The 23,569-nt window shown below is 41.6% G+C and overlaps 1 protein-coding gene across 4 annotated transcripts in view; it reads left to right on the plus strand.

The window, feature by feature from the left end:
- BRAP (BRCA1 associated protein) overlaps positions 1-23,569 on the plus strand; it is a 28,566-nt gene that overhangs the window by 541 nt on the left and 4,456 nt on the right. Inside the window, exons 2-11 of one of the 4 annotated variants that reach the window (XM_008525674.2) lie at positions 1,496-1,657; positions 2,346-2,544; positions 3,913-4,102; positions 8,994-9,107; positions 11,109-11,257; positions 15,018-15,093; positions 15,542-15,680; positions 16,044-16,153; positions 18,360-18,449; positions 22,982-23,085. In XM_008525674.2, the coding sequence (XP_008523896.1) occupies positions 1,496-1,657; positions 2,346-2,544; positions 3,913-4,102; positions 8,994-9,107; positions 11,109-11,257; positions 15,018-15,093; positions 15,542-15,680; positions 16,044-16,153; positions 18,360-18,449; positions 22,982-23,085 (1,333 nt within the window). The remainder of the gene's footprint in view (positions 1-1,495; positions 1,658-2,345; positions 2,545-3,912; positions 4,103-8,993; positions 9,108-11,108; positions 11,258-15,017; positions 15,094-15,541; positions 15,681-16,043; positions 16,154-18,359; positions 18,450-22,981; positions 23,086-23,569) is intronic. The other 3 variants (XM_008525671.2, XM_008525672.2, XM_070628871.1) reach the window with 3 other exon arrangements.

The raw sequence follows: 23,569 nt of genomic DNA on the forward strand, positions 1-23,569 counted from the left end.
TCGAGTTGTGCAAGTCCTTCCCTCCGGGCTTGGTGAAGGCAGGGACTGGAGCCCCAGCCACGCTGGCGGGCCCGGAGTAATTAAGTCGCTCCTCGCCCTGTCACAGTAGTCCTAACTAGCGCTAAAGTTTGTACACTTCCTGGATCCCAGCTCTGGGCTGGACACTTTGTGCGCGTTATCTTCTTTGTCTTCGCGTCAGCTCTGTTGAGTAGTTGTGTGGTATGCCCTTTTACAAGTTGGCAAACTGAAGCCCAGCGATTAAATGACTTCCCGCCATGATCTGTAAGTGGTGAAGCTGCGATTCTAACTCAGAGAGCTGGGCTTGCGTCTGACCTCTTCGCCGCCGCCGCGCAGCTCCTTCGGTGGGGAGTGCGGCCATCACTGGTTCCTCGGACCTCGGTTCCCTGCCAATAACGTTCATTCAAGAAATACTCACTGAGTGCCCACTGTCAGCTGCAGCTTTAGTTGTGTGCAGAATCAGATGTGGCCCCTGCTTTAAGGGCATCAGAGTTCAGTGGGGGAGACAGATCAATTAAGTAAGTACGCAGTAAATGTAGAATTACGACTGGGATAAGTGCAGTGAAGGTAAGGAAGAAACAGTTTGGAAAACTATTACAAGAGGATCTGTTTGATTTGGGGAGGGGAACTGGGGCCGGTGGGGATGGTGTCATTGGAAACTTACCTGAGGATGTGAATTCTGGGAAATTAAAGATTGAATATGATTTAATGGGTTACGGGCAGCTTTCAAAGGCTCACAGTGATCTCTGGGTTGTGAAGTTCAGCTAAATCGACATTAGCCACGTTTACACTTCTACCGTTAGTCATTGATTCATTTAGTCATTGATTCAGTCACTGATTCATTGAGTCAGTTACTCAACAAATGTTCTTAGAGCTTCTAGTGTGTGCCAGGCAATGTGCTGTAAGTGCTAGGGATACAGTGATGGGCAAAACAGATCTGGTCCCTGCCCTGGTAGCACTTATATGAAGGATATTTCGGTGGAGTCTCCAAATTCCTTTTCCATTTCTGTGTTTCATTGACTTAAGACAGTGCTCGCAGATTTTTCACGGCATGAGGCTAACGCAGGGTGTTTAAGAAGGCTAACCCTAAAGGCTTTTGAAAGTTTTGTTTATTAATGGTAATGACTTGATACTTTCATTTTGGGCTCAACACACAATTTCACTTTACCAGGTATTTCTAAAATGTTGGTTCCTCTGGGCATAATCACCATGACACCGTTCTTAAGCTCTTACTCTTGTTGATTTGCTTTGAAGTGTGTGATTTCCCTGTGTTTCTGAATTTACTGCACTGAGTGTTTATTGACTGTCTGCTGGGCACCGTCGGAGCCCCAGACGTGAGGGAGATGGCCACTGCGAAGGCATCTTATTATCTTGGGGGAGGGCAGCAGAGGGAAAAGGGAAAGCTATCGATGGATACATTGAGGGTGGAGAGGAGCTTCTTTTGTTATCAGGTATTAATCATTCATGTGTTCTTTAGCAGGGGAAATGTCTGATGAGGAGATCAAAAAGAAGACGCTAGCGTCAGCTGTAGCCTGTTTAGAGGGGAAGTCACCAGGGGAGAAAGCAGCCATCATACATCAGCATCTTGGCCGTCGAGAAATGACAGATATGATCATTGAAACCATGAAGTCCAACCCAGGTATGCTTTCTAAAACCCTGGACTCTTTTGTAATGTTAGTCCCTGGTTGTCTGTTTTATACATGTTGTTCAACAAGCCCGTGATTTTGACCTCTAGCGTACTTTTATCTTTCACTGCCTATGTGCCTTACATGAGGTGGTCAAGCCACATTTCAGCTTCTCCAAATGTTTCTTCTAAGTTAATCCTAACAAACTGGGTTGATGACTCTGTTCAGTGAGGAGAGCTACTTACGTCCTAGGTCAGTGGCAGATTCTGAATGAATCCAGAGAAGCATGTTGTGTCTCCCTCTGCTCTGCCAGCTCACTCCAACCAGGGGAGTGGACGTATACTACCTCTCCAGCATACAGGTGGTCAGAACTGGTAGGTTTGGTTTTCAGGCCTGACAGCCCTGAACATTTGTCCCACTTATGAGTGCATGATGGAGATACCGGCTCTTATTATGGTACTGCCAAATGTAAGTCCCATCCTTGAGTTTCTGAGGGTGTTAATGAGATTTTTATGGGGCAAAGAGTGCTTTCAAGTTGAGATACTCCTGTAGCTTAGCTGTTCTATGGATTTAGTTCTTAATGCAGTACGTTACAATTTCTCTGTCAAAGTTTAGTCTTCTAACTGGAAATCTTAATCTAGTTAGAATCCTTCAGTATATTTCCTATGAGTTTATAATCTGCTAATTTTTGATTTGTGAAAGATGAGCTGAAAGCTACACTGGAAGAAAGGAAGTCTTCAGAAGCATCCCCCACTGCACAGAGAAGTGAAGATCAAAGTAAAGAATGTGTAAACACTGCTCCCGATTCTCCATCCAAACAACTTCCAGAACAGATTTCCTTCTTCAGTGGGAATCCATCAGTTGAAATAGTTCATGGTATTATGCATCTATATAAGACAAAGTAAGAGAAACCTTTTTCCTTTTGAATGGTTCTGTTTTTTGCCTTAGGGCAGAGAAAAATCTCATGCCCTAAAGGAAAGTGGATATTTTAGGCTTCAAAACATAGTACTTTCATATATCGTGTGTTAGAGAATTCTTAGATGTTTTACATTTGGTTAATCTTGTAGATTGGGGCAGAGCTTCTCCTTATAAAAGAATCGTTTAGATACACTTGAGAAAATACCTAGGAAAACATTCCCTGAGAAGGTAGGCATGCAAGGTGATTGGGAAATTGAAAGGAAGGAAGATGGAAAAGAAAAGAAAAATTATAGGTGATCCATAACATCACTGTAGTCTTGTATCCCCACCAAATCTTAACTAAAGAAGCTGCTAAGATGTCAATTAATAGATTGTAAGGTCATCACCTCTTTTCACCCCTGTCTGAGGTCCAAACAAAGCCTTTTGGAGACCAAAGCAATTGGCTAGATGATCTGTAAGCTGGGCCATCAGCTCCTTGGATGATTGGTAGCCGATCTCTTTAAAGGCTGTCCTTGTCCTAACTTGTGTGCTAGATCCCCCCTGGGAAACAGTGAATGCTCATGTGGCCATTTTGGATCACAGCTGTTGAAGTGAGTTTGCGGCATTTCAAAAGTAAAGTGCGTTGTAAGAGGTTTGTCTTTCCCCTCTATGCCACCTATTCCAACCCAGCAACACTTTCCGTGATCTCCAGAGTCACATCCTCATGGTTCAGAGTTCTCTTTCTTATATTTAGAGCTCTTTTCTCATCTAGACCCTTCGAGAGAAGTCCATAGTTAGAGAGTGCTTCTAAGTCACCTAATGACAGATTATTATTAAAAAATTAATGAGAGTAAAACACTTTGCTTAATATAGATTTATAACCACAACAAGCCTTTAACTGAAGATTAAAAATTTCAGTGGTGGGTGTGATGTAGAACATTTCAAAGCTTACCTTAAACTCCATGGCAGATATGTTTAAGCGATTCTGCATTGACCCATGTAGTGTGTATTTGCACGTAAATAAGCTGTTCAAGTTGATTTGTGAAGTACAGTCATGCATCGCATAACGACGTTTCAGTCAGTGATGGACCGTGTATACGGCGGTGGTCCCATAAGATGAGAACCATGTAGCCTAGGTGTGTAGCAGGCTATACCATCTAGGTTTGTGTAAATACACGCTATCATGTTCACATAATGATGAAATTGCCTAGCGATGCATTTCTCAGAACGTATCTCTGTCATTAAGTGATGCGTGACTGTATTACGAGTTTTATTTTTTCCTATTTTCTTGGACATAAAAGTTGTCTAATAAGTATTGTCTGAACTAACCATACCTCATCTATTGAAGACAGTCTAATTATTGTCTTATTAGTAAGATGACCTCCTTAAAAGAAGATGTGAGGCGCAGTGCCATGCTGTGTATTCTCACAGTGCCTGCTACAATGACCAGTCATGACCTTATGAAGTTTGTCGCCCCATTTAATGAAGTAATTGAACAAATGAAAATCATCAGAGACTCTACTCCAAATCAATATATGGTGCTGATAAAGTTTAGTGCACAGGTAAAAGTTAAGATATTAAAAATCTCTTTGCCACAGAAACTGTTTTTTTGAAACTGTATGATACTAGCTGTGTGTGATTTACAACATTTTGCAATTAAGATTCTTGATATACATATCTTCTGGGATAGTGTTGTAATTCTAGAAATACGTCTAAATTCACTAGCAGACACTCAACTCTAATTCATGCTCATAATTTTTTATAAAGCAGGTTGGGTATGAAATCTAGGGTTTGTTTATCCAGTAGTAATTATTCTAGTAGAGCAATAGTTCCCAAACTTTTCGAAGTTGACACCATATTATTATTTGCCATTATAACACTGTGCCCCTGCTTCTTTCATTCTCTTTTTAAAAGATCTTTGGCACATTTTAGAAAATAAAATCCATTTTATTTTTTAAAATTTTGGTGACAGGAGGGATTTTTTGACATTCCTTGAAGTGTTAAAGATACTTGAGAGTTCTGATTGGAAATCACTACAATAGAGAGATAGAAACACTGAAAGAAAGGTGATATTTTAGATTTTTAAAAGTACTTGTGTATTATAACAGATAGTTTTTGATAGAGGAAGGTTTTGCCATTTAATCCATTTCACTTGTTGCGTTAAGCAACACTTGCCATGTGCCTCAGATGTAAGGTGTTAGAAAGATATTCTCTTGGTTTTATAAGCTCATTCTTTTGAATATGCATGTTTCTATATGAATATAAAAATGAGATAAGCTTTCCGTATTATCCAGGTTATTAAAGAGCTACCCTGTCTGTAGGTTTCATTCGATTTGGCTTTTTTAATAGCCTGTTATATTTGTCCATTAAAATTTCATTAGGTTTTGAAATATAGCTTTGTCAAAAGTTACTTTTTTCATTGATAAATAGCTTCTTGAATTTGCTCCAGATGAACAGTTCCGACTTGCAGATTGACAAACAAATGGGTGTGCCTGTAGGATCATTTGCTATTGCCTCTGAGCAGTCACCTCTGTTGATGGGTGAAAGGGAGCCCAGGATGGAAGGCCTGCTTGTTGTCTCCTCTTATCTCATTACAGAATCCAGAGTTGACAGCAGTAGCAGCCTTTCATTTGCCATGGGGAGGAAATCAAGAAAAGCGAGAGTTCGATTATATTTGTACCTGTTCCATAGGCCACAGAAAGAGAACCTTAGTGTGGAGTTTCCTGTACAAGAGGGTACACAGTTGTTCTCTGTAACCTTTACAAAGCACCCCGCCATTGAGGGAGACATTTCAAACATGTATTTCAACTATCCTATAGGCTTAGATTTCACGAGTTGACTTCGAGAACAAGAAAGCACTTAACTGCTTTCACTGACTCTCAAGAGACCTTCCAAGGTCACTGAGGAGCTTTGCAAACAATGGGCAAGTGGCACCTTAAACCTTTTCAATCTGGTAACACATGTAGTAATAAGGATAATGATGATAGTGTGCCACCTGTATTGACTGCTTATTCTGTACCACTCACCAAGTGCCAAGTGCTTAAGGTGCAATGTCTCGTTGAATCCTCACTACAGCCCTATGAGGTAGACAGGTACTGTTGTTATCCTTGTTTTACCAACAAGGAAACTGCAGAGGGGTTACTGATTTGCCCAGGGTTACACAGCTGGAAATAAGTGACTGAGCTGAGATTTGAGCCCTCACTTTTAATCTCTAGGGTATACTCCTCTTCCAGTAGGAGGGGGATGAAAGTGTGGGGAAGGGGAGATAGTCACTGTTTGCAAGAAATTGTGTAACAGCAGTATTTTAGTTATAGCTTCTACTTAATTAAGGTCAGTCAACAAGTAACACATAAGAAAAGTCAAGAAACAGATTGGGAAAAAATGTTTAAGGACATATTAGACTTTTAAAATAGTCTGAAGTCTAATAAACCCACAAACTTCCCTGTAGCAAGTGCTACCCTTCATAGTGTGCAGATGATACTGTGAAAATTTTCTGTTAACTGTTAATAGATTTTCTTTGTACTTCTGCACTGTCTCTCTACCTCTGTCTTTTGACCAAGTGCCGGTTGTTCAAGTTGATGGATGTTTTCTGAGACTCTGAAACAGCTTGCTCCATGCTCTTCCCCATGGGGATAGAGCCCTTGACCTTAGTATCATGAGTTATATTGCTGATGCTGGATCTTGGGGTCCAAGGCTCATCCTATAAAGGATCTTCTAAGATCTAAAAACACCATCCTGGTATAAGGCTTGAAGTTGTTAAATTGGTATTGGGCCCTAATGAGAATAACAGACTCGTTAACTACCAACGGTTAAGCACTTCCCAGATAGACGACGCCAGGCCTGTGCTGAATGCTTTTCATGCAGTAACTCCTTGAGTCCTCTCAACAATGCCAGGAGGTAGGTGTCATTGCTTTCATCTTTCATAATTGAGGAAACAAGCCGCGATAGGTCACTTACCCAAGGCTACGTAGCTAAAAGTGCCAGAGTTAGGATTCAAACCCAGGCAGCCTGACTCCATAGCCTGGGCAGCTAACTATATTTTTATTCCTTTCTTTTGCTCACCAGAGAATTTTTATTAAAAACTAATAGGCCTTCTCTGTATCTTTGCTAATCTCTTAAATTTCTGTTGGCCTCAGCTTTATGCTGGAGGTGTTATAAAGAGATGTGTTTACAGAATTGTACTGTGACCTTTAGGGAACTTGGTCTTTGGGGAAGGAATTTTTAATTCATCAAGACACAGGAAGGCAAGAGGGGGTTCAGTTTTGTTGTTCTTGGGGCCAAAAAAGGACACATAGCCTCTCAATAGAGTATGTTGGTTCATTTTTATTCCCTTGCATGCTTAGGACGGCCCAGGAGATCCCTCTTGAGAAGTGAAAATATGTTCTCAACACTATAGTTGATCACTGATGGTAAAGGAAGCTTGATCATAATAGGTTTTTCTTTTTCCGAGTTTATCCTGAGAAGAGAACAATAAAAACAAAGGACTAGAAAAAAAACAAAAGCTGGGTTTTTTTAAATTGGAGGCTCCACACAATGCAAGCATTTTAAGTAAAAGAGTTGTTTCTTCTGTTTTTTTTTGTAGTTAGCTTCAGCCTTTTGTTTTGTGCATTTCAGTGGTGGGTTGAAGTAGGAATCATGTGTACTTTGTTCCCTCCTCTCGTGCTTGTGCATAGCACGGTGCCTGCCACATGCTGGGTGCTCAGTAAATATTCAGACAAGTGAAGTACGTTTCCAATGCTAAGATTTTAAAGAAGAGATCAATGTGTTCCAAAAAATACTTTTTTTAGGTATAGATAAACAACTCCCACAAGGAAGGAGTAAAGTATCTGGTATTGAGTAGGTTTTGTCACATGCCCAGTGTCACAAACCTTGTCCCTTCCTCTGAGGAGGCCTGGTTGCTTGGTGAGCGTTTATGGAGCTGAAGGTCTGAGGAGGGGTCTGCAACTGCACCCACTCCTGGTGCTGCTTGAGGCCCTGAAGAGCTGACCCGTGGCCCTCACTTCCTGGCAGTCACTTCCCTCGGTCCATGAATCCATTTGTTCACTCTGCTGCTTACTCATCCAAAAGCATTTTGTTGCTCTGGAAGAATGAGGGAGGCCATTTTAGGTTGCCTCCTCTTAGTTTTAAAAGGATTTATTATCCATGAACGAGCTTTTAAAATTTTGAAGTTAAAATGCACTGTATGCAATACACAGGTTGTTTCCTGAAGAAAAGCCACCTTTCCCCCCAAAAAAAACTATGTTCAGAATTGATCATCCTTCCTCAGCTACTTAGCTCGTCCTTCCTCAGCTGCTTAGCTCACTTGGTCATATGAAGAAAGTATAAATAATCAAGAATCTATACTTCAGTTACATCATCAGAATGAAATTAAAAGCTGCTGAAAAACTTGTGGTGGCTACAAGATTCAGAACTCTAGGAAGGTAGACAGGCGTGACTGTTTTTGCTTGGTACAGACTTGAATCTCTTCCTAGAGGCTGACAGTGCAGCATTTCACTGTTTTGCAGAACACATTTCTTCCCCAAAGCAGCTTGTCTTTATTGGTAGGACCAAAGCACACACCTTTCTACATTTGAGCTAAAGCCCATTTGAGAGTGAGATCCAGACAAGCCTTGGCCTCCCAGCTGCCTCTAAAAATTGCTGAGTTTAAAAACTGGAATCATCTCTTTGTTGCTTTCTACTAAGGCTAGACTGGAAGGTTTAATTTACTCTTGTCCATTTTCACAAATGCACATGTGCCTTCGCAGCATTTCCTACAGGGACCTCTTGCCCCTGATTCCATCTGTCTTCTACTCCAAAGCAAGGAGACTACTAGTATTTTAAAATCTGGCTCATCTTGACCTTTTGATCTTGGCCAAGAATTTTGCTTTTGGTATTACATGCTTGGTTGTTTAAAACCTCCTAATGGGATCCTTGTCTATCATGTATTATTAATATTTGGTTTATTGAAGAGAAGGAGCTGGCTTTTCACTCCATACCAGTTCTACTGGTCCTTTATTCTTTCTAACGTAGATGCTGACTTTTTTAAAAAAGAGCTCTTCTCTAACAATCGTGAGTTATGATCTGGTTCCAAGCTTTGCAAAAATAAGTGTTTACTCTCAGCTGCCGAGAAAATGCTGACTAGAGGAAAAAAATACTGGTATCAAGGGAAACGTTGACTTTTGCTGGTTGAATATTAAAATTGTACTAGCTGTCAGCTTATTGCACTTCAGTAGCTTCTGCTACTTCAAGTAAAACTATCCTGGATCAAGAACATTGTAGAGGTGTACGGTGTTGACCTGCAGAGTTCTATTAGCCTATGAACCTGCTTCCACAGATGTTACTTTTTGCTGTCTCTCCTAAGTATAAATTTTAGAAGCTGATGAAGAGAGTAACTGAAGCCGTGTATCTTGAATATAAAGCAAATTTTCAGGATCTCTCTCTTAATTTTTTCCTTTTCCCCATTGGTATACCTAGGCTGATGCAGATAGTTTTTATATGGCATGCAATGGCCGCCAGTTCAACTCAATAGAAGACGATGTTTGCCAGCTGGTCTATGTGGAAAGGGCTGAAGTACTGAAATCTGAAGATGTAAGTGTGAATAAATCTTGTCCTTGATATAAATATATCAGAATGGTATAAAGTTAAATGTTAAAATATTTGTGGGGGCCGGCCCGGTGGCGCAGCGGTTAACTTCGCACATTCATGCTTCTCGGCGCCCCAGGGTTTGCTGGTTCAGATCCCGGGTGCGGACATGGCACCGCTTGGCACGCCATGTTGTGGTAGGTGTCCCACGTATAAAGTAGAGGAAGATGGGCATGGATGTTAGCTCAGGGCCAGTCTTCCTCAGCAAAAAGAGGAGGATTGGCAGTAGTTAGCTCAGGGCTAATCTTCTGCAAAAAAAAATATACTCTGACGTGACGTACATTAAAAAAAAATAATAAAATAAAATAAAATATTTGTGGAAGTGTCCAGAATGGGCCAATCCACAGAGACAGAAAGTAGATTAATGGTTGTCAGAGGCTGGGGGAAGACGAATGGGGAGTAACTGGTAACAGTTATGAGGTTTCTTTTTGGGATGATAGAAATGTTCTAGAATTAGATAGTGGTGATGGCTGCAGAACCTTGTGAATATAGTAAAACCCACTGAATTGTACCCTTTAAAATGGCATATTTTATACTATGTGACTTTTCTCTCAATTTTCTTTAACTGCCCAAAAATTTTTTTAAAAAAGATACTATCAATGTTGTTGAAATTGAATGTTCATTTATTCCAGATCAACGAAACATCACCTGGAGCCTAAAAGAAGTGTCTTTGTTTTCAATATTAACCCTTAATCCTTATCCTCATTCTCCATTCTGTTTTGATAGCAGTTTGTAATTGCTCTGATCTGCCACCCTCTGTTGGGACCTTTCCTACAATAAGTGCTCACTTCAATCATTTTATAAAGTCGTAGATTTAGCTCTGTAATATTTTTAAGATTTCTTTTCTTTTCAAACTAGACCTAAAGGGCTTTTTACCTCAAAATCAGCTTGACAGGAATAAGTTCTGAGTAGATGGTTCTTTGATTAGATTATGTAAAAGAAAAATTGGTGAGTGATAAAATTGGGCTTCCCTTGTGCCAGATGCTATGCAAGGCCTCAATTTGAGATTATTTTTCTCTAAACGTACATGAATTTTTGAGACATTTCCTGTAGATATCTACTCTTCAGGGATCGTAGATTAATGTGATTTTTCTCCGCATGTCCTTCTGTGTGCCTGCCCACCTTTGTCTCAATAATTCCTGCTCGTCTTACCACTGGCAGGGCTCAGGTCTGACATTGGTGTCTTAGGCGTCCTTTTCTGGACCACCTAGACCATTATGCCTCCTCTTTCACACCCTCTTAGAGCTCCCTGTGCTTTTCTTTCATAGCACTTACGACTATTGGTAATTACACTTTTTTTTTTAAATTTGATTTTTGTGTCTCTCATTAGTAGATTCTACGCTCTATGAGGGCAGGGCCTGACTTTGCTTTTTGGACTCACTGAGTGTGTTTTGCTCACCATTGTTCCACAGCTAGAACGGTGTCTGGCACATAAAGCAGGGACTCGCTAAGCGTGTGTTAAAGGAATAGATCAAACCAGTGCTGTTGATGCTATTGTCACTCAGTAGAAAGTGTTAAGTTTTCATTCTCTCTGTGGAAAGCCCGTTCAGACCCATTCCTGCTCTGCTGCTCTGATTCATTGTGTGCTCCTATAGTCATAGACCTTTAGAGTCAGAGAACCAGGAGGCTGGTCACATTTTCGACTCTCTGTTAGGCTTTTGGCAGCAGTCTCCCTTGCTAGGATGTCAGCTCCGTAGGGGCAGGCATCTTTGTCTGCTTTGTTCACCACCATATTTCCAGTGCCTAGCACAGTGCTGGGAATATAGGAGCTGCCCAATCAATACTTGTTACACGAATGAAAATCTTACCATTTTAAAGCATTTGCACAGAGCAATAATGTTGAGAACATCCTACCAGGAGTCAGAAAGCAATGGGAAAACTATTGTTTAAAAAAAACACTTAGAACTGGTGGATGAAGGGTGAGGCTCATGCGAGGTGTTTCCCCAGGGTGCCAGCCTCCCCGTGATGGACCTGACTGAGCTCCCCAAGTGCACAGTGTGTCTGGAGCGCATGGACGAGTCTGTGAACGGCATCCTCACCACCCTATGTAACCACAGCTTCCACAGCCAGTGTCTGCAGCGCTGGGACGACACGACGTGAGTACCAGAGCTCACCCCCGCCCTCTCAAAGCCCATTATTACCCTTTCCTAGAATTGAAAATAGCCACCACCGAAAAGGAATTATTCCAGGTGTCTGACTTTGTAACCAGGACACCGCAGTAGTTCAGAGGTCCCATGGAAAGGCCTTCCGTTTGCTTCTTCACTTTCCTCAATTTGCATGGGAATCAGCATTCTTAGACCACCTCCGTTTAGATGCTGACTCTAAATCTTTGTGGAATTTTTCAAAGCAGCATGAGTTGTTTCTTTCCAAGAGCCAGGCAGAGAATAAGAAAAAAAAAAAAAGGTAAAGCTCAGCTTTGAGGCTCTTAGACTAAAATGAAGTCTGGGTCTAAAATCTTGTTTCTCGCCTGCTCTTGATGTCTATCATTTACTTGGCTTTCTTGTCAGCTGGGCTGTGGCAATGCACTGTTTTAGATTTATCACGCTGTTGACGGCTCAGCGGCCAGTAGCCATAGCAGTCACTAAGTATGGGGCACATGTGTACCTACAGTCCTGTTTCCCAGGGCAGCAGAGGCCTTATTTGTAGGGTGGTATTGTGCAGACAACTGAGGTGTGACCTGTACCTTTATTTTTTTAAATAAAAGGTTGTTGCTTCCTTTGCAAAGTGCACTGTGGGACTTAGAAAGGTAGATCAGACGCTGGCCTCATGGGTTTCCCGGGACGGAGAAGAAGACGCAGAATCAAGTAGTCACACAATAAATGTGAAGTCACAGCCATACAGATGTTACAAAGGAGCAGTGTGCAGCATTGTGACTGGAGAGCTAGGGCCCCGACACAGCCAGGGCTGTCTGAGTGGTGGCATCTCAAGGAGGATGAGTACGAGTTAGCCAGTGAAGAGGGGGACCTGAGAGAAGCGTTGGGGGTGGGGCGTACACAGGAAAGGGAAGATCACATTCCACAGCCCAGAAGTTAGGGAGGTGAAAGTCCACAGGAGTCTCTGTTCTCCACCCCCAAGTGACCACAAGAAGAATGCCAGCTTTAGAGCAGATTAGTGGTTACCAGAGGGGAGGGCGGTTCGGGGGCGGACATAAGAGGTAAAGGGACACATATATATGGTGACTGACAAATAATAATGTACAACTGAAATCTCACAATGTTATAAACTATTATGCCCTCAGTAAAATCATGAAAAAAAAAAGAATGCCAGCTTTCACAGAGCTGGGACCCTATCTGCCTTGTTCACTGCTGTGCCCCTCATACCTAAGAGGAGACCTGGTCCACAGTAGGAACTCAGAAAATATTCTTGAGCAAATAAATAAACCCTGGGGTTTCCCTAGTTTGTTTAGCTGGACAAGAAGCTTCCCCCAGTTCTGCAGAGTCCTCAGTCAGCTCTGGGCTATCATTTAGGGGTTCTTCAAAGAATCGTCCAGGGTTAAGTTTGCCTTGAATCGACTTACACTGAGGCACGTGCATTCCCTAAATGTTCCGCACCTTGTGTCCGTCTGCTACACCAGTTAAGTTCTGGACACTTCTTAGTTCCCCACCACTCGTTTTACTTTCAGTACAGGTTAATTATCATAGAGCCATAGCGTTTTACAGCTGGAAGTTTCCATCTTGTCCAACCCCTGCATTTTACAGAGGAAGAAACTGAGGCCCAGTGGTGAAAATTAGCATGCTCAAAGCGCATGCTCAAAGCTCATGGTCCTGCCAGAGAATGCCAGGACTGAGACTAGAATTCAGCCCTCGGTAGGGGATGTGAGGCCAGGTGGCTGCCCTCAAAAAACATGCAGTTCCTTCAGCAAGTGGGTTGTGAGCCTCAGTATATGCACAGGACAGTGCTGGCTGCTGGTGGTGGAGAATCATACAGATCCCCTCAGGGAAGTTCAGTCTGCTCAGGGAGTTTACACGTGGACACAGGTGCGTACGAGCCAGGGTAGAGACTGGAGGAGATGGGAACGGCTCCCCCACTGGCTGGTCAGGGAGGGCTGCAGGGAGGAGGCAGCATTGGTACCAGGTCCTGAAGGGTGGTTTGCTGACACGTGGAGATGTCAGGGAAGGACATTCTAGGAGGGTTTCCCCAAGTATCTCCTCAGGGAAATAAGATGACAACTCAAAATTATTTTTGAAGGGGAAGGCAGGAAGAATTTAATAAGCTTTATTTTTTAATAGATGAGATGCTGTATCATAGAGTGCTAATTGTATAGTACAAACAAGTTTATTTTTGTAATATTTTCCCTTTTGTCCTTTTTGTTCTCAAGATCATACTTAACATCTCAGAAAGATCATTCTGGTACAATGTAGAAAATTAGATTTCAGAACTTGTTTGTTGTTTTCTTATCCAACCACCACCACAGCCACCACACAGACCAAGGGGATGACACAGAGTGGTTTCTGCCTTTGACAAGACTGCTTGCTGCTTACTAGCTGCCACTTTTGTTATTTCTTCTTCAAGTTTGTCCTCTGTCTTCTCTTTTGATGCTAAAGTGAGAGACAGACTGGATCCTTTAGCTTTCTCCTAGGGAACACAGATAGAGCCTGGTTATCTGCGACAAGAACTTAGTGTTCTTCCTGCTTATTTCCTTTTCTTGGTTTTATTTACTCAGTTGAGTAACAAACTAATACTAGTTGTATCTTGAGCATTGTTTCTTCTTGGTGCCATTTCAGTTTGCCTCAACTATAACCCACCTTCTATCATTTTTGCCCATCTGACAAAAATATTCATGACTGGTACTTAGCACTGCTTTGTCTTGAATATAATAGAAAAGGTTTAATGGATTTTTTTCAATGCTGTCTTTTTTTTCCGGCTTTAATGACGTACAGTTGACAATAAAAAATTGTATATATTTAAGTTGTATAACTTCATGACACGATACACATATACATTGTGAAATATTCACCACAACCAAGCCAATCAGCATATCCATCACTTCACACCTTTGCCATTTTCTTTTTCTTCTTTCCTTTTTTTTTTTGTTTGGTGAGAACACCCAAGATCTACCCTAATAGCAAATTTCAAGTAGACAGTACAATATTGTCGACTGTAGTCACGTTGATGTATACCAGTTCTCTAGAACTTACTCATCTTGCATAACTGGAACTTTGTACCCTTTGACCAACATCTCCCCATTTCCCCCTCCCCCAGCCCCTTGTAACTACTTTTCTACTCTCTGTATCCGAATTTGGCATCAGTGCCATTTTTATTGGCTTTTTGTAAATTGAAACTTGATTAGTCACAGAGCACTGGTGTCTTCTTCCACATGATGTTCATTGTATGGTAAATGTCATGTGCATTTCAGGAAGTATATTAACTTTTTTTTTTTTTAGTATGAAATTTATTACACATTTTAGTTTGAACTCTTAGAAGCAACCTTGAGAGGACAAGGTACATTTTGAATGATTTAAATCTTTGAGAAGTGGTGATAAAGGTAGATTGTTTGAAGTAAAAATACCTTATGGATAACCAGACATGAAACAAAATTAGTAACTTGTCTCAGATCCCTAATTCTAACCTGTAAATATTTAGTTCTTTGATTATCTAAGACAGAAGAGTGGAAAAAGGTATGAAGCAGATCCAGATTTCTCCCTTTTCCTCTGCTTTATCAAGATTTTCTGTTTTTTCATTTTGTTTGAGAATAGCTGAAAGTGTTTATCTTTTGAGTGATATCCTTAGTTATGACAAATTTTAAAATATTATATAAGAGAGGGAGGATATAACATTCAGTTTTTGACTTTTGGGTTCTGTAACATCTGTCTTTTATATTTAATCTGTACCACTATCTTTTGGTATCCTGGCTAGATGCCCTGTGTGCCGGTACTGTCAAACGCCAGAGCCAGTAGAAGAAAACAAGTGTTTCGAGTGTGGTGTTCAGGAAGTAAGTAATGCGTGGTGGAAAAGAATAATGAACACAGCTCTAATTGTCTGGGGTTTTCTCTTGCCTTGTGTGGCTTAAATTCTTTTTGAGACAGATTTTTTTTTTCTTTTTTGTCTAGGGTCAGGCAACAAATACAAAAACACAAATTATTTTACTCCTAAGCAAAATCCTTTGTGCTTTTATCTTTGTTCTTTGAAAAGGCCTGGAGTTTTATTGATAAATTGTGCATATTTTTCTTGCTATTTGCATAGAGTACCATAGAAATTAGAGCAAAAAAATGATTGAGTCAGAAGAGCATCCCTGCCTGTTGGGTATTAACCGTAAATTTATTCAAAACTCTTGTAGAAACAACTGTAAATCTCATTTCTCCATCAGGCCCCTTCCCACCCTGCGTGGGCCAGGTCAGGTATTTTTATAACTAATTAAGATCTTACCTCCTTCTTGGCAGAACCTTTGGATTTGTTTAATTTGTGGCCACATAGGATGTGGACGATATGTAAGTCGACATGCTTATAAACACTTTGAGGAAACCCAGCACACGTATGCCATGCAGCTCACCAACCATCGAGTCTGGGACTATGCTGGAGGTGAACACTGCTCTCATTTTCTAATTTGGATTCATTCTGTGTGAAAACTTCTCCTTCAGAACCTCTCCACTTTCTCTCTCAGCTTGAAATCTTCCTGACAGCTATGGCAAACTCAAAATCTCATGATGCCCTTAGGGCACTATTTCCTATGAATGGCCTGAATTGCGCATTATAAAGAGAATTAATACTTCCCCTCTTGCCCTCTCACTCTTTTTTAAGTTCAAATGATTTAACTCACTTTTAAAGAAACATTGCAGGGCATTTAATTTAGATCTGAAAAACAAAAATTCTGTCAAAGTAAAAGGGTAGGAGACTACCCTTTTCATTCTGAAGAAACACGCCTTGGTTGACTCTTTTCTTTAGATAATTATGTCCATCGACTGGTTGCAAGTAAAACAGATGGAAAAATAGTACAGTATGAATGTGAGGGTGATACCTGCCAGGAAGAGAAAATAGATGCCTTACAGTTAGAGGTAAGATACTTTATTAGTAATTACTAAATACCTATTTCTACTGCTTTTTCCTATTCTAACTTGAAAGGTTGTTTGGGCTTCTAATTTTGCCATTTACCCTGCATGTCAACTTTTTTAAAAGCTGTATCATTGCTGTGAGGATTGTTAAAATAGTCTCATTGTCTCATTTTCTTCTTTGAAGTCTGAGTTTCACTGTGCCTCTCTGATTTTCAATACGATGTTCCTAGTGCTCCCAAGTCCAGTGTGCAGGTTGTTCTCCATAGCTGCAGTGAAACTAGAAGCCAAGACTCTTCCTGTTGGCCTCACAGTAGCCGTTGGAAACTGGGCAGACTTGGTCAGAACGAAGAGACCCCAACAGCATCCTTCCATGCCTGAGAAGCTTTTCCACAAATATCGGGCTGTCATTTTATGAATTAGAGGCTTATATACACTCAAAAGTATACTTGAAGTACATATTTTATGAATTTCAGGCTTATATACGTAAAGCCATCTTTGGTATTCATACATTTGAAAAAACAACAAAATTAGCACAATCTGATTTTTCTCCATAGGAGTAAATCTCATCTACTATAAAATTGTTTAGTATAAATTTTATGTTAAAGAAGGGGAAGTTTAACACTTGAATCCTGTTTTATATAAATTTCAAAAAAAGATTGTTTTAGAAACAAATAACATTGGGAGGAAATGGACATTTGAAAACTTGCTCATCTCCAGACTTCTGAGGTCTGATAGGGTCAGTAGAATAGCCTAAAATAAGACTGATGTTGTTACCATTAATAGGTTGAACTGATATGAAAACAGATCAAACCTTTTACTTAAGATTTTGGAATAAGTAATCCTTCCACATTAACTGTAAGGCTGCTCATTCAATGAATATTTATTGAGGGCTGCTGTCTGTCAGCCACTCCTCCTGGTGCTGGGAACGCAGCATTGAACAGACTCCCTGCCCTCATGGAGCAGACATTCTAGGGACACACACGTTCTCTCAATTGTCCTTTCTCTCTGTTGTACTTTGTCTCATCTCTAGGGTACAAACGTGTTTAGGTCTCTTCTAGTCTCCCAGAGTGGTCTTTCTGAAATGCAGATGTCATCTGGCCACACCTTGGCCCACATTTCTCCATATGATACCCCAGAGCCCTCTACAGGCCCCTCTCTCCATACCCTACACCCCAGCCACATTGTTGATTGTTCCTCTCTGAAGAGACCCTAACCGTCCACAGCTCACATCTTGGTCCAGTAGTTCTCTGGAATCAGATCTATCTGTTGCCTCCCCCTGTCTGTCAAGAGCCCTCTCAAATCTCACCTTCTCCCAGAAGTCCAACCAGATCCTACTGTCATAAGCCATATATCCTTTTTCAGTAGTTACACAGCACTGTTCATTCATTCATGCAGTCAGGAAGCAAATATTTCTTGGCATCCAGCAGGTGCCAGGCACTGGGAGTATAGAAATAAAGATATAACCCTCACTTTTAAAGAGTTCACAGTCCATGTAAAAAAATCAAGAGTTCACAGTCCAGTCAGGGAGGCAGGCAGGTAAACCAGTGATTGAGTGCTAGTGTCGTAAGTGCTGTTAATGACAGGTGCAGTGCTGAGGGAGCTGAGAGGGGCACTTCACCAAGGCTAGGAGGGACAGGGACGGCTTCCTGGAGGGGAGGTAGATGGATGGGCTGATTTGAGTTACACTTTGATTTAGAAACTGTGTGATTCTTCTTAAAGTCAGCTTAAACAGAAACAAGGTTTTTTTTTTAACGTGAGTTTTTCTGTTTGTCCTGACTGGATTTTAAGCCCCAGGAGGACGGGAGTGTAATTGTCACCTCTGTCCCCTTGGTTTGTGGAGTAGAGTGGAACCAAGGTATAATATACATTGGCAGTTACTCTTATCTTCTGTGGGTCATTAAAAGTCAGGTTTTGGGGCCGGCCCCGTGGCTGAGTGGTTAAGTTCACGTGCCCTGCTTCGGTGGCCCAGGGTTTCACCGGTTCTGATCCTGGGCATGGACATGGCACCACTCATCAGGCCGCGGTGGGGTGGCGTCCCACATGCCACAACTAGAAGGACCCACAACTGAAAATATACAACTATGTACTGGGGGGCTTTGGGGAGAAAAAGGAAAAATAAAATCTTTAAAAAAGAAAGTCAGGTTTTACTTGGATTTTGGAGACTGACAACAGTGACTTATGTTTTGGTGTCTATTCTCTATGTTTCTAGTATTCATATTTACTAACAAGCCAGCTGGAATCTCAGCGAATCTACTGGGAAAACAAGATAGTTCGGATAGAGAAGGACACAGCGGAGGAAGTAAGTTTCTGGTTTGGTGACTGCTGCAAGGCCAACATGGCAGGGCCATCTGATGTCGGGGTGGGAGAAGGCAGAGTATGGGGAAGAAGGAGTCTCAGACTCTTCCTTCCCAGTCTGATGTATAGGTAGAGAACTGTTTTGCCTCTAAAAGGAAACTGTCTGTTACATGTCACTTATCTCTCCATAAAGCTGGGTAGGAGGGAGAAAAAAAGGAAAGAGGAATTTGGAATCAATTGGCTCACCCTAGTAACCTAACTCTAGATCAAGATTCTAGAGAGAAGTGGTAAAGACTTGAATCATCATTCTATTACAGACTTAGCCCCAGAGGCACTTTCAGGCAACAAGAAATTCGAGACCACGATGAGAATGAAATTGGTCAAAAAGAAGAAAAGGGAGAGACAAAAATATGCTATTGCAAATGAGGATAATTTAAGAAGGGGAGGGAAGCAGACATATTCTCACCTGGGATAGGTAAATCGAGAAGAATGTATTAAAATTTTATTGTGTGCTGAGCTAAGTATAAGGAGAAATAAGATAAATACCTGGTATGTACCCTAAAAAGAGGAAAAAAAAAAAAGAAACGGATTTAAAAGCTCAAGTATTTTGGGATTGGGAGGGTGGGTTGTTTGTCAGCGTCAGTCAGGTTTGTAGCGCCTTGTGCAGTTCCACTAAAACACAGAAGCAGGCCCACGGGGGCTCGTGATTTAAGTCGGCCACTTGGTTTGTCAGCTTGGGAACAGCTGCTTTGGGGAGCTGAATGTGGGCTTTTGCACCAACAAGAGGGTGCTGAGCCCTTTGAATTGACACGAATAAAATTGGGCAGAGATGCTGGAGCTGCAGTGGTCACTGTGGTGCCTTGCTGCTCTAGGGCAGTCATTTTCCAATTTTAACAAAATCCTTTAAAGAAGATGACGTTCACTACTCTAACCGGTAAAAGAGAAAAGTCGTGGGATTTTGGTGGAAACCAGGCCGGAGGGCCCAAAGCTCTGCCTGCTTGGTTTTCCTTTGTCTTCAGCACATACAAGGAACCCTGAAAGTTCCAAAGAAGGGAGTTTGAAAATTGGTGAGCACTTGTGGGTTTGTATATTAATTAGGGCTCTAGGAACCATTCTTGGGACCTAGGGACAGTGTTCATAATTCAGTGATTCTCCTAGTATTAAATAAAGGCTTTTAAATTTTTTAAATGATTATTTTAGTAACTTTGTGAATCCCCACAACTGGGTCTTCAGACGGGGCTGCAGAGCTAGGCTTGGGGCTCACCTCTGGTAGCTAGGATCATCCTGGAGCCAAGCAGGCAGAGCTAGGCCCTCATTTTGTGCTGGGCTCATGGGCCCCAGTTTCTGGGGATGCCTACAAATGAAGAGAAATCAGGTTTTAAAAATTAAAGGTTAACACCAGCTTTAAAATGATCTTTAGTTAAAGGTTCTTGATGAAATTCTTACGAGAACCTTCCAAGCAACAGAAGTGTCTTTCCAGAGCTGCTCGAGGTCACTTGGCGCTCTAGTTCTGAATAGGGCTTGATTGGAGCATGGTGGGAAGGACGTGCCTCCGACAGCCCGAGAGAGCGAGAGAGAGAGAGAACGAGAGAGAGACCACGGTCGCTGCCATGTGGTGTCCGGTGATGGATGCCCAAGGAGGAGCACTGACAACTCCGTGCAGCCTCACTAAGGAGTTTTTCTTCGGACTGTCTCAGCGTGACCACCTAAAGTGCTTCAGGGAGACCCTTGAGAACTAAACTCAGAATTCTTTCTGCCTTTATTCTCTAGGAGTGACTGCATTCCCTGACACGTGCCCATGAAAAGCAAGTCAAGGGGCAAGGAAGCTAAAATGTGTGAATCTGATGATTACTTTTAGGGGGTAAGATGGAGGCAAGGATAGCCCTGAATAAAAGCTTGAAGGACTTGCAAAGGATGTTTTGTTTTCTGATAACAAATGTTACTTATCCCTAAGTTAATAGATGAGGCAAGTTCCTGCCACCGTCCCACTGGTGCTCTGCCCATTGGCACCTGCAGCAGCAGAACATGTGCAGGGAGAAACAGTACCCGGCCGTGGGTTTCACTGACAGAGATTCTTGTTCATGAGCCTCATAAAAAGTTAATGTGGGAGAGGGGAGGGGATGAAGGTTGAAGCTCATTGTGGACTTCAGTTACGATACTGTTCCTGTCCCCCGATGCCTCAGGTAGTGCAGTTATTATAGCCTGTGAGCAGACTGTTCTAGAAAATGAATCCCATACCCACTTGAAGGTTCTTAGGGGGCCGCGTATGAAGAACGCAGAGCAGGCAGTCAGGACGGTGATTCCCCTGGATGTCCGTCTTTTCTCTTTGGACCTCTATCGCCACGTAAATCAGTATTTTTCCAGCTGGGGATTGTGAAATGAGTTTGGTGGACCACAACAGGCATTTTTTTTTTTTTTTTTTAAGATTTTTTTTTTTTCCTTTTTCTCCCCAAAGCCCCCCGGTACATAGTTGTGTATTCTTCGTTGTGGGTTCTTCTAGTTGTGGCACGTGGGACGCTGCCTCAGCGTGGTCTGATGAGCAGTGCCATGTCCGCGCCCAGGATTCGAACCAATGAAACACTGGGCCGCCTGCAGCGGAGCGCGCGAACCCAACCACTCGGCCACGGGGCCAGCCCCACAACAGGCATTTTTATTAAATGGAATAGGACATCACACGTCTTGTGAAACTCTTGTTTCGGGGGTGTGTGTGTGTTTGTGTACTGAGTGTTTTTATGTGGGCTAATGTTTAAAAAAGCATTAATTTAAACCATTGTAACTTTTGTCTATAGCAATATTAAAAAGCTGTTTGGGGTTACTTGATATTTTTCATCTTGATTTAAATGTGTTTGACTTAAGTATCTTTCCAGTTTCCCTAAAGTAACAGGAGTCAGTTTAGGAGAAAATGTTAAAAGGATCTAGTGGTCTCTTATTGTAAAAGAATATTGAGGAGAAAATTAATACCAAAATAGAATTAGAGCAATTTTAAAGCTATTTTTATTTTTATGACATCGAACTTTTAGAAATCTCCCTTTAATTGCATATTCTTCCGACTTAATGGAAGTTGGCCACAAAATTAATTTCTACAAAACAGTTATTTTTTAATTAAAGAAAAGAAAGGGCAATGCTGTTAGAGACCTGCTAGGCAGGCTGTATGGCAAATGTTTAAAAAGAAGGTCTTAAGGCCGGCCCCGTGGCATAATAGTTAAGTTCAGCGCACTCTGCTTTGGTGGCCTGGGTTCATGGGTTTGGATCCCAGGCACGGATCTACACCACTCATCAGCCATGCTGTGACAGTGACCCACATACAAAATAGAGGAAGACTGGCACAGGTGTTAGCTCAGGGCTAATCTTCCTCAGCAAAGGAAAAGTATTAAAAGCAGTGGCCCTTTCTCTGGTATGATGAATATTGCCTGCATCATGGATCTCTGCCGAGAGTTTAGATCTTGCCCAGGGGTCACTTTTCCTTTGCTATACACTTTGGCTTATAGTCTAATGCAGAGAGAAGTTTAGAACTTGACTTTGGACCTAAACTTGGGGTCCAGTCCTGAACCCACCACACTCCAGCTAGGTGACCTTTAGCGTATTGCCTCACCTTTCTGTAAGCCTCAGTTTCTGTAAAAAGTTGACATACTTAAGTCATAGGCTTGTTATAAGATATAAAGGAGATGCTACTTATAAGACACCTAGCTGGTGCCTGGGCCATAGGATTGAAATTCTCAGTCACTTTCAGTTCCTGTTACCATTGCCTTATGATCCACCCGGCCTCACTACTTTCGCTTCCTGCCTAATCTTCTCCTCATGTCCTTAGAGCGTGGGGTTGAGGCATTTCCCAAATCTGTGGATCCTCACACCTGAGTGAATCCAGTGTCTACCAGCTACACTTCAACAGACTCTTAGCTAGGATTGCTGCCATCTGACACATGATACAACAGAATTTTTTAATTCTCTCAAGTTTGTAAGACAATGAGTTCTATATGTATGTGTGTGTGTATATATGTATATATTGCCTTTAAATAAACTCAATAAAACGAACTACTTATGTTCCCTATGGCTTTATGGTTCATGAGAAAATTAATAGTTTGGAGACCAAAAAACCCCAAACAGCTAGAATCAGCTATCACAAGATTCTTAGATTAGATTAGTTTCTTAGATTATTTGGATAATAACTTTTGGAATGTAATCTCAGGAGGAGAAAAACGATGGTGAGTTAAGAATGGGAGGCCCTGGTCTGGCTTCTGACAAACCGTCGCCTGCTCTGCCGCCTGAAGCCCTTTCTTTACTTCCGAGCAGTTTCACTTGACATTCAGCAGCTCCTAATCCCTCATTCATCCTGGTATAGAGAAACAATAAGAAAAAAGGACTTGTTGAATTTTTTATTCCTATTACAGAATTCTTTTAAAGGATTGGCTCACATTTTCTGAGTTTAGCTTATCAAAGTTTTATACAGGTAATTGAAAAAAAAATTGTGAAGTTAGTCCCAAAGGCCACACAACTTTGTCTTTGTGAAATGAAACTGATCTCTGTTTGCTCTTTCAGATTAACAACATGAAGACCAAATTTAAAGAAACAATTGAAAAATGTGATAATCTGGAGCACAGACTAAATGATCTCCTAAAAGAAAAGCAGTCTGTGGAAAGAAAGTAGGTATAATTGGTCTGTTCTTTAAATTAGCTGTTTTATTGTAACAGGCTCCATAAACAGATAATTTCCTCCATTCCTATGGAAACACTCTCATTTTCAAGTGTACACATCACCAGGCTTTCAGGGGTCTCCCTACATATGGAGCAAACTTATTGTGACTCCCTGTTTATTAAAAAACAAGGTGTTTCATGGCAGATGTGTGCCATGTGGAATGCAGTGCTCTCTCCTGATGTTTGTGCTTATGGTATGCACAAGTATCTTCCATTTTTGCCCGTAGAAAGTCATTTCTTTGTGCCCAGAGCCTGAGCTTCTCTGAGCCATGGTGGCTGGGAACTGGCAGTTAGAGTCTAAGCTGGAGACGGCATGTGTTCTGCACTTGGACAGGAATTAAAGGGCAGAGATGTTGAATATGGAGGAAAAAAACGTATGAACAGCATGCCAAGCACATACTCTGCTGTTATTTGGGAAGATAGTTGCTCCTGA

This window comes from Equus przewalskii, chromosome 7 (genome assembly GCF_037783145.1).
Source record: "Equus przewalskii isolate Varuska chromosome 7, EquPr2, whole genome shotgun sequence".
NCBI lineage: Eukaryota > Metazoa > Chordata > Mammalia > Perissodactyla > Equidae > Equus > Equus przewalskii.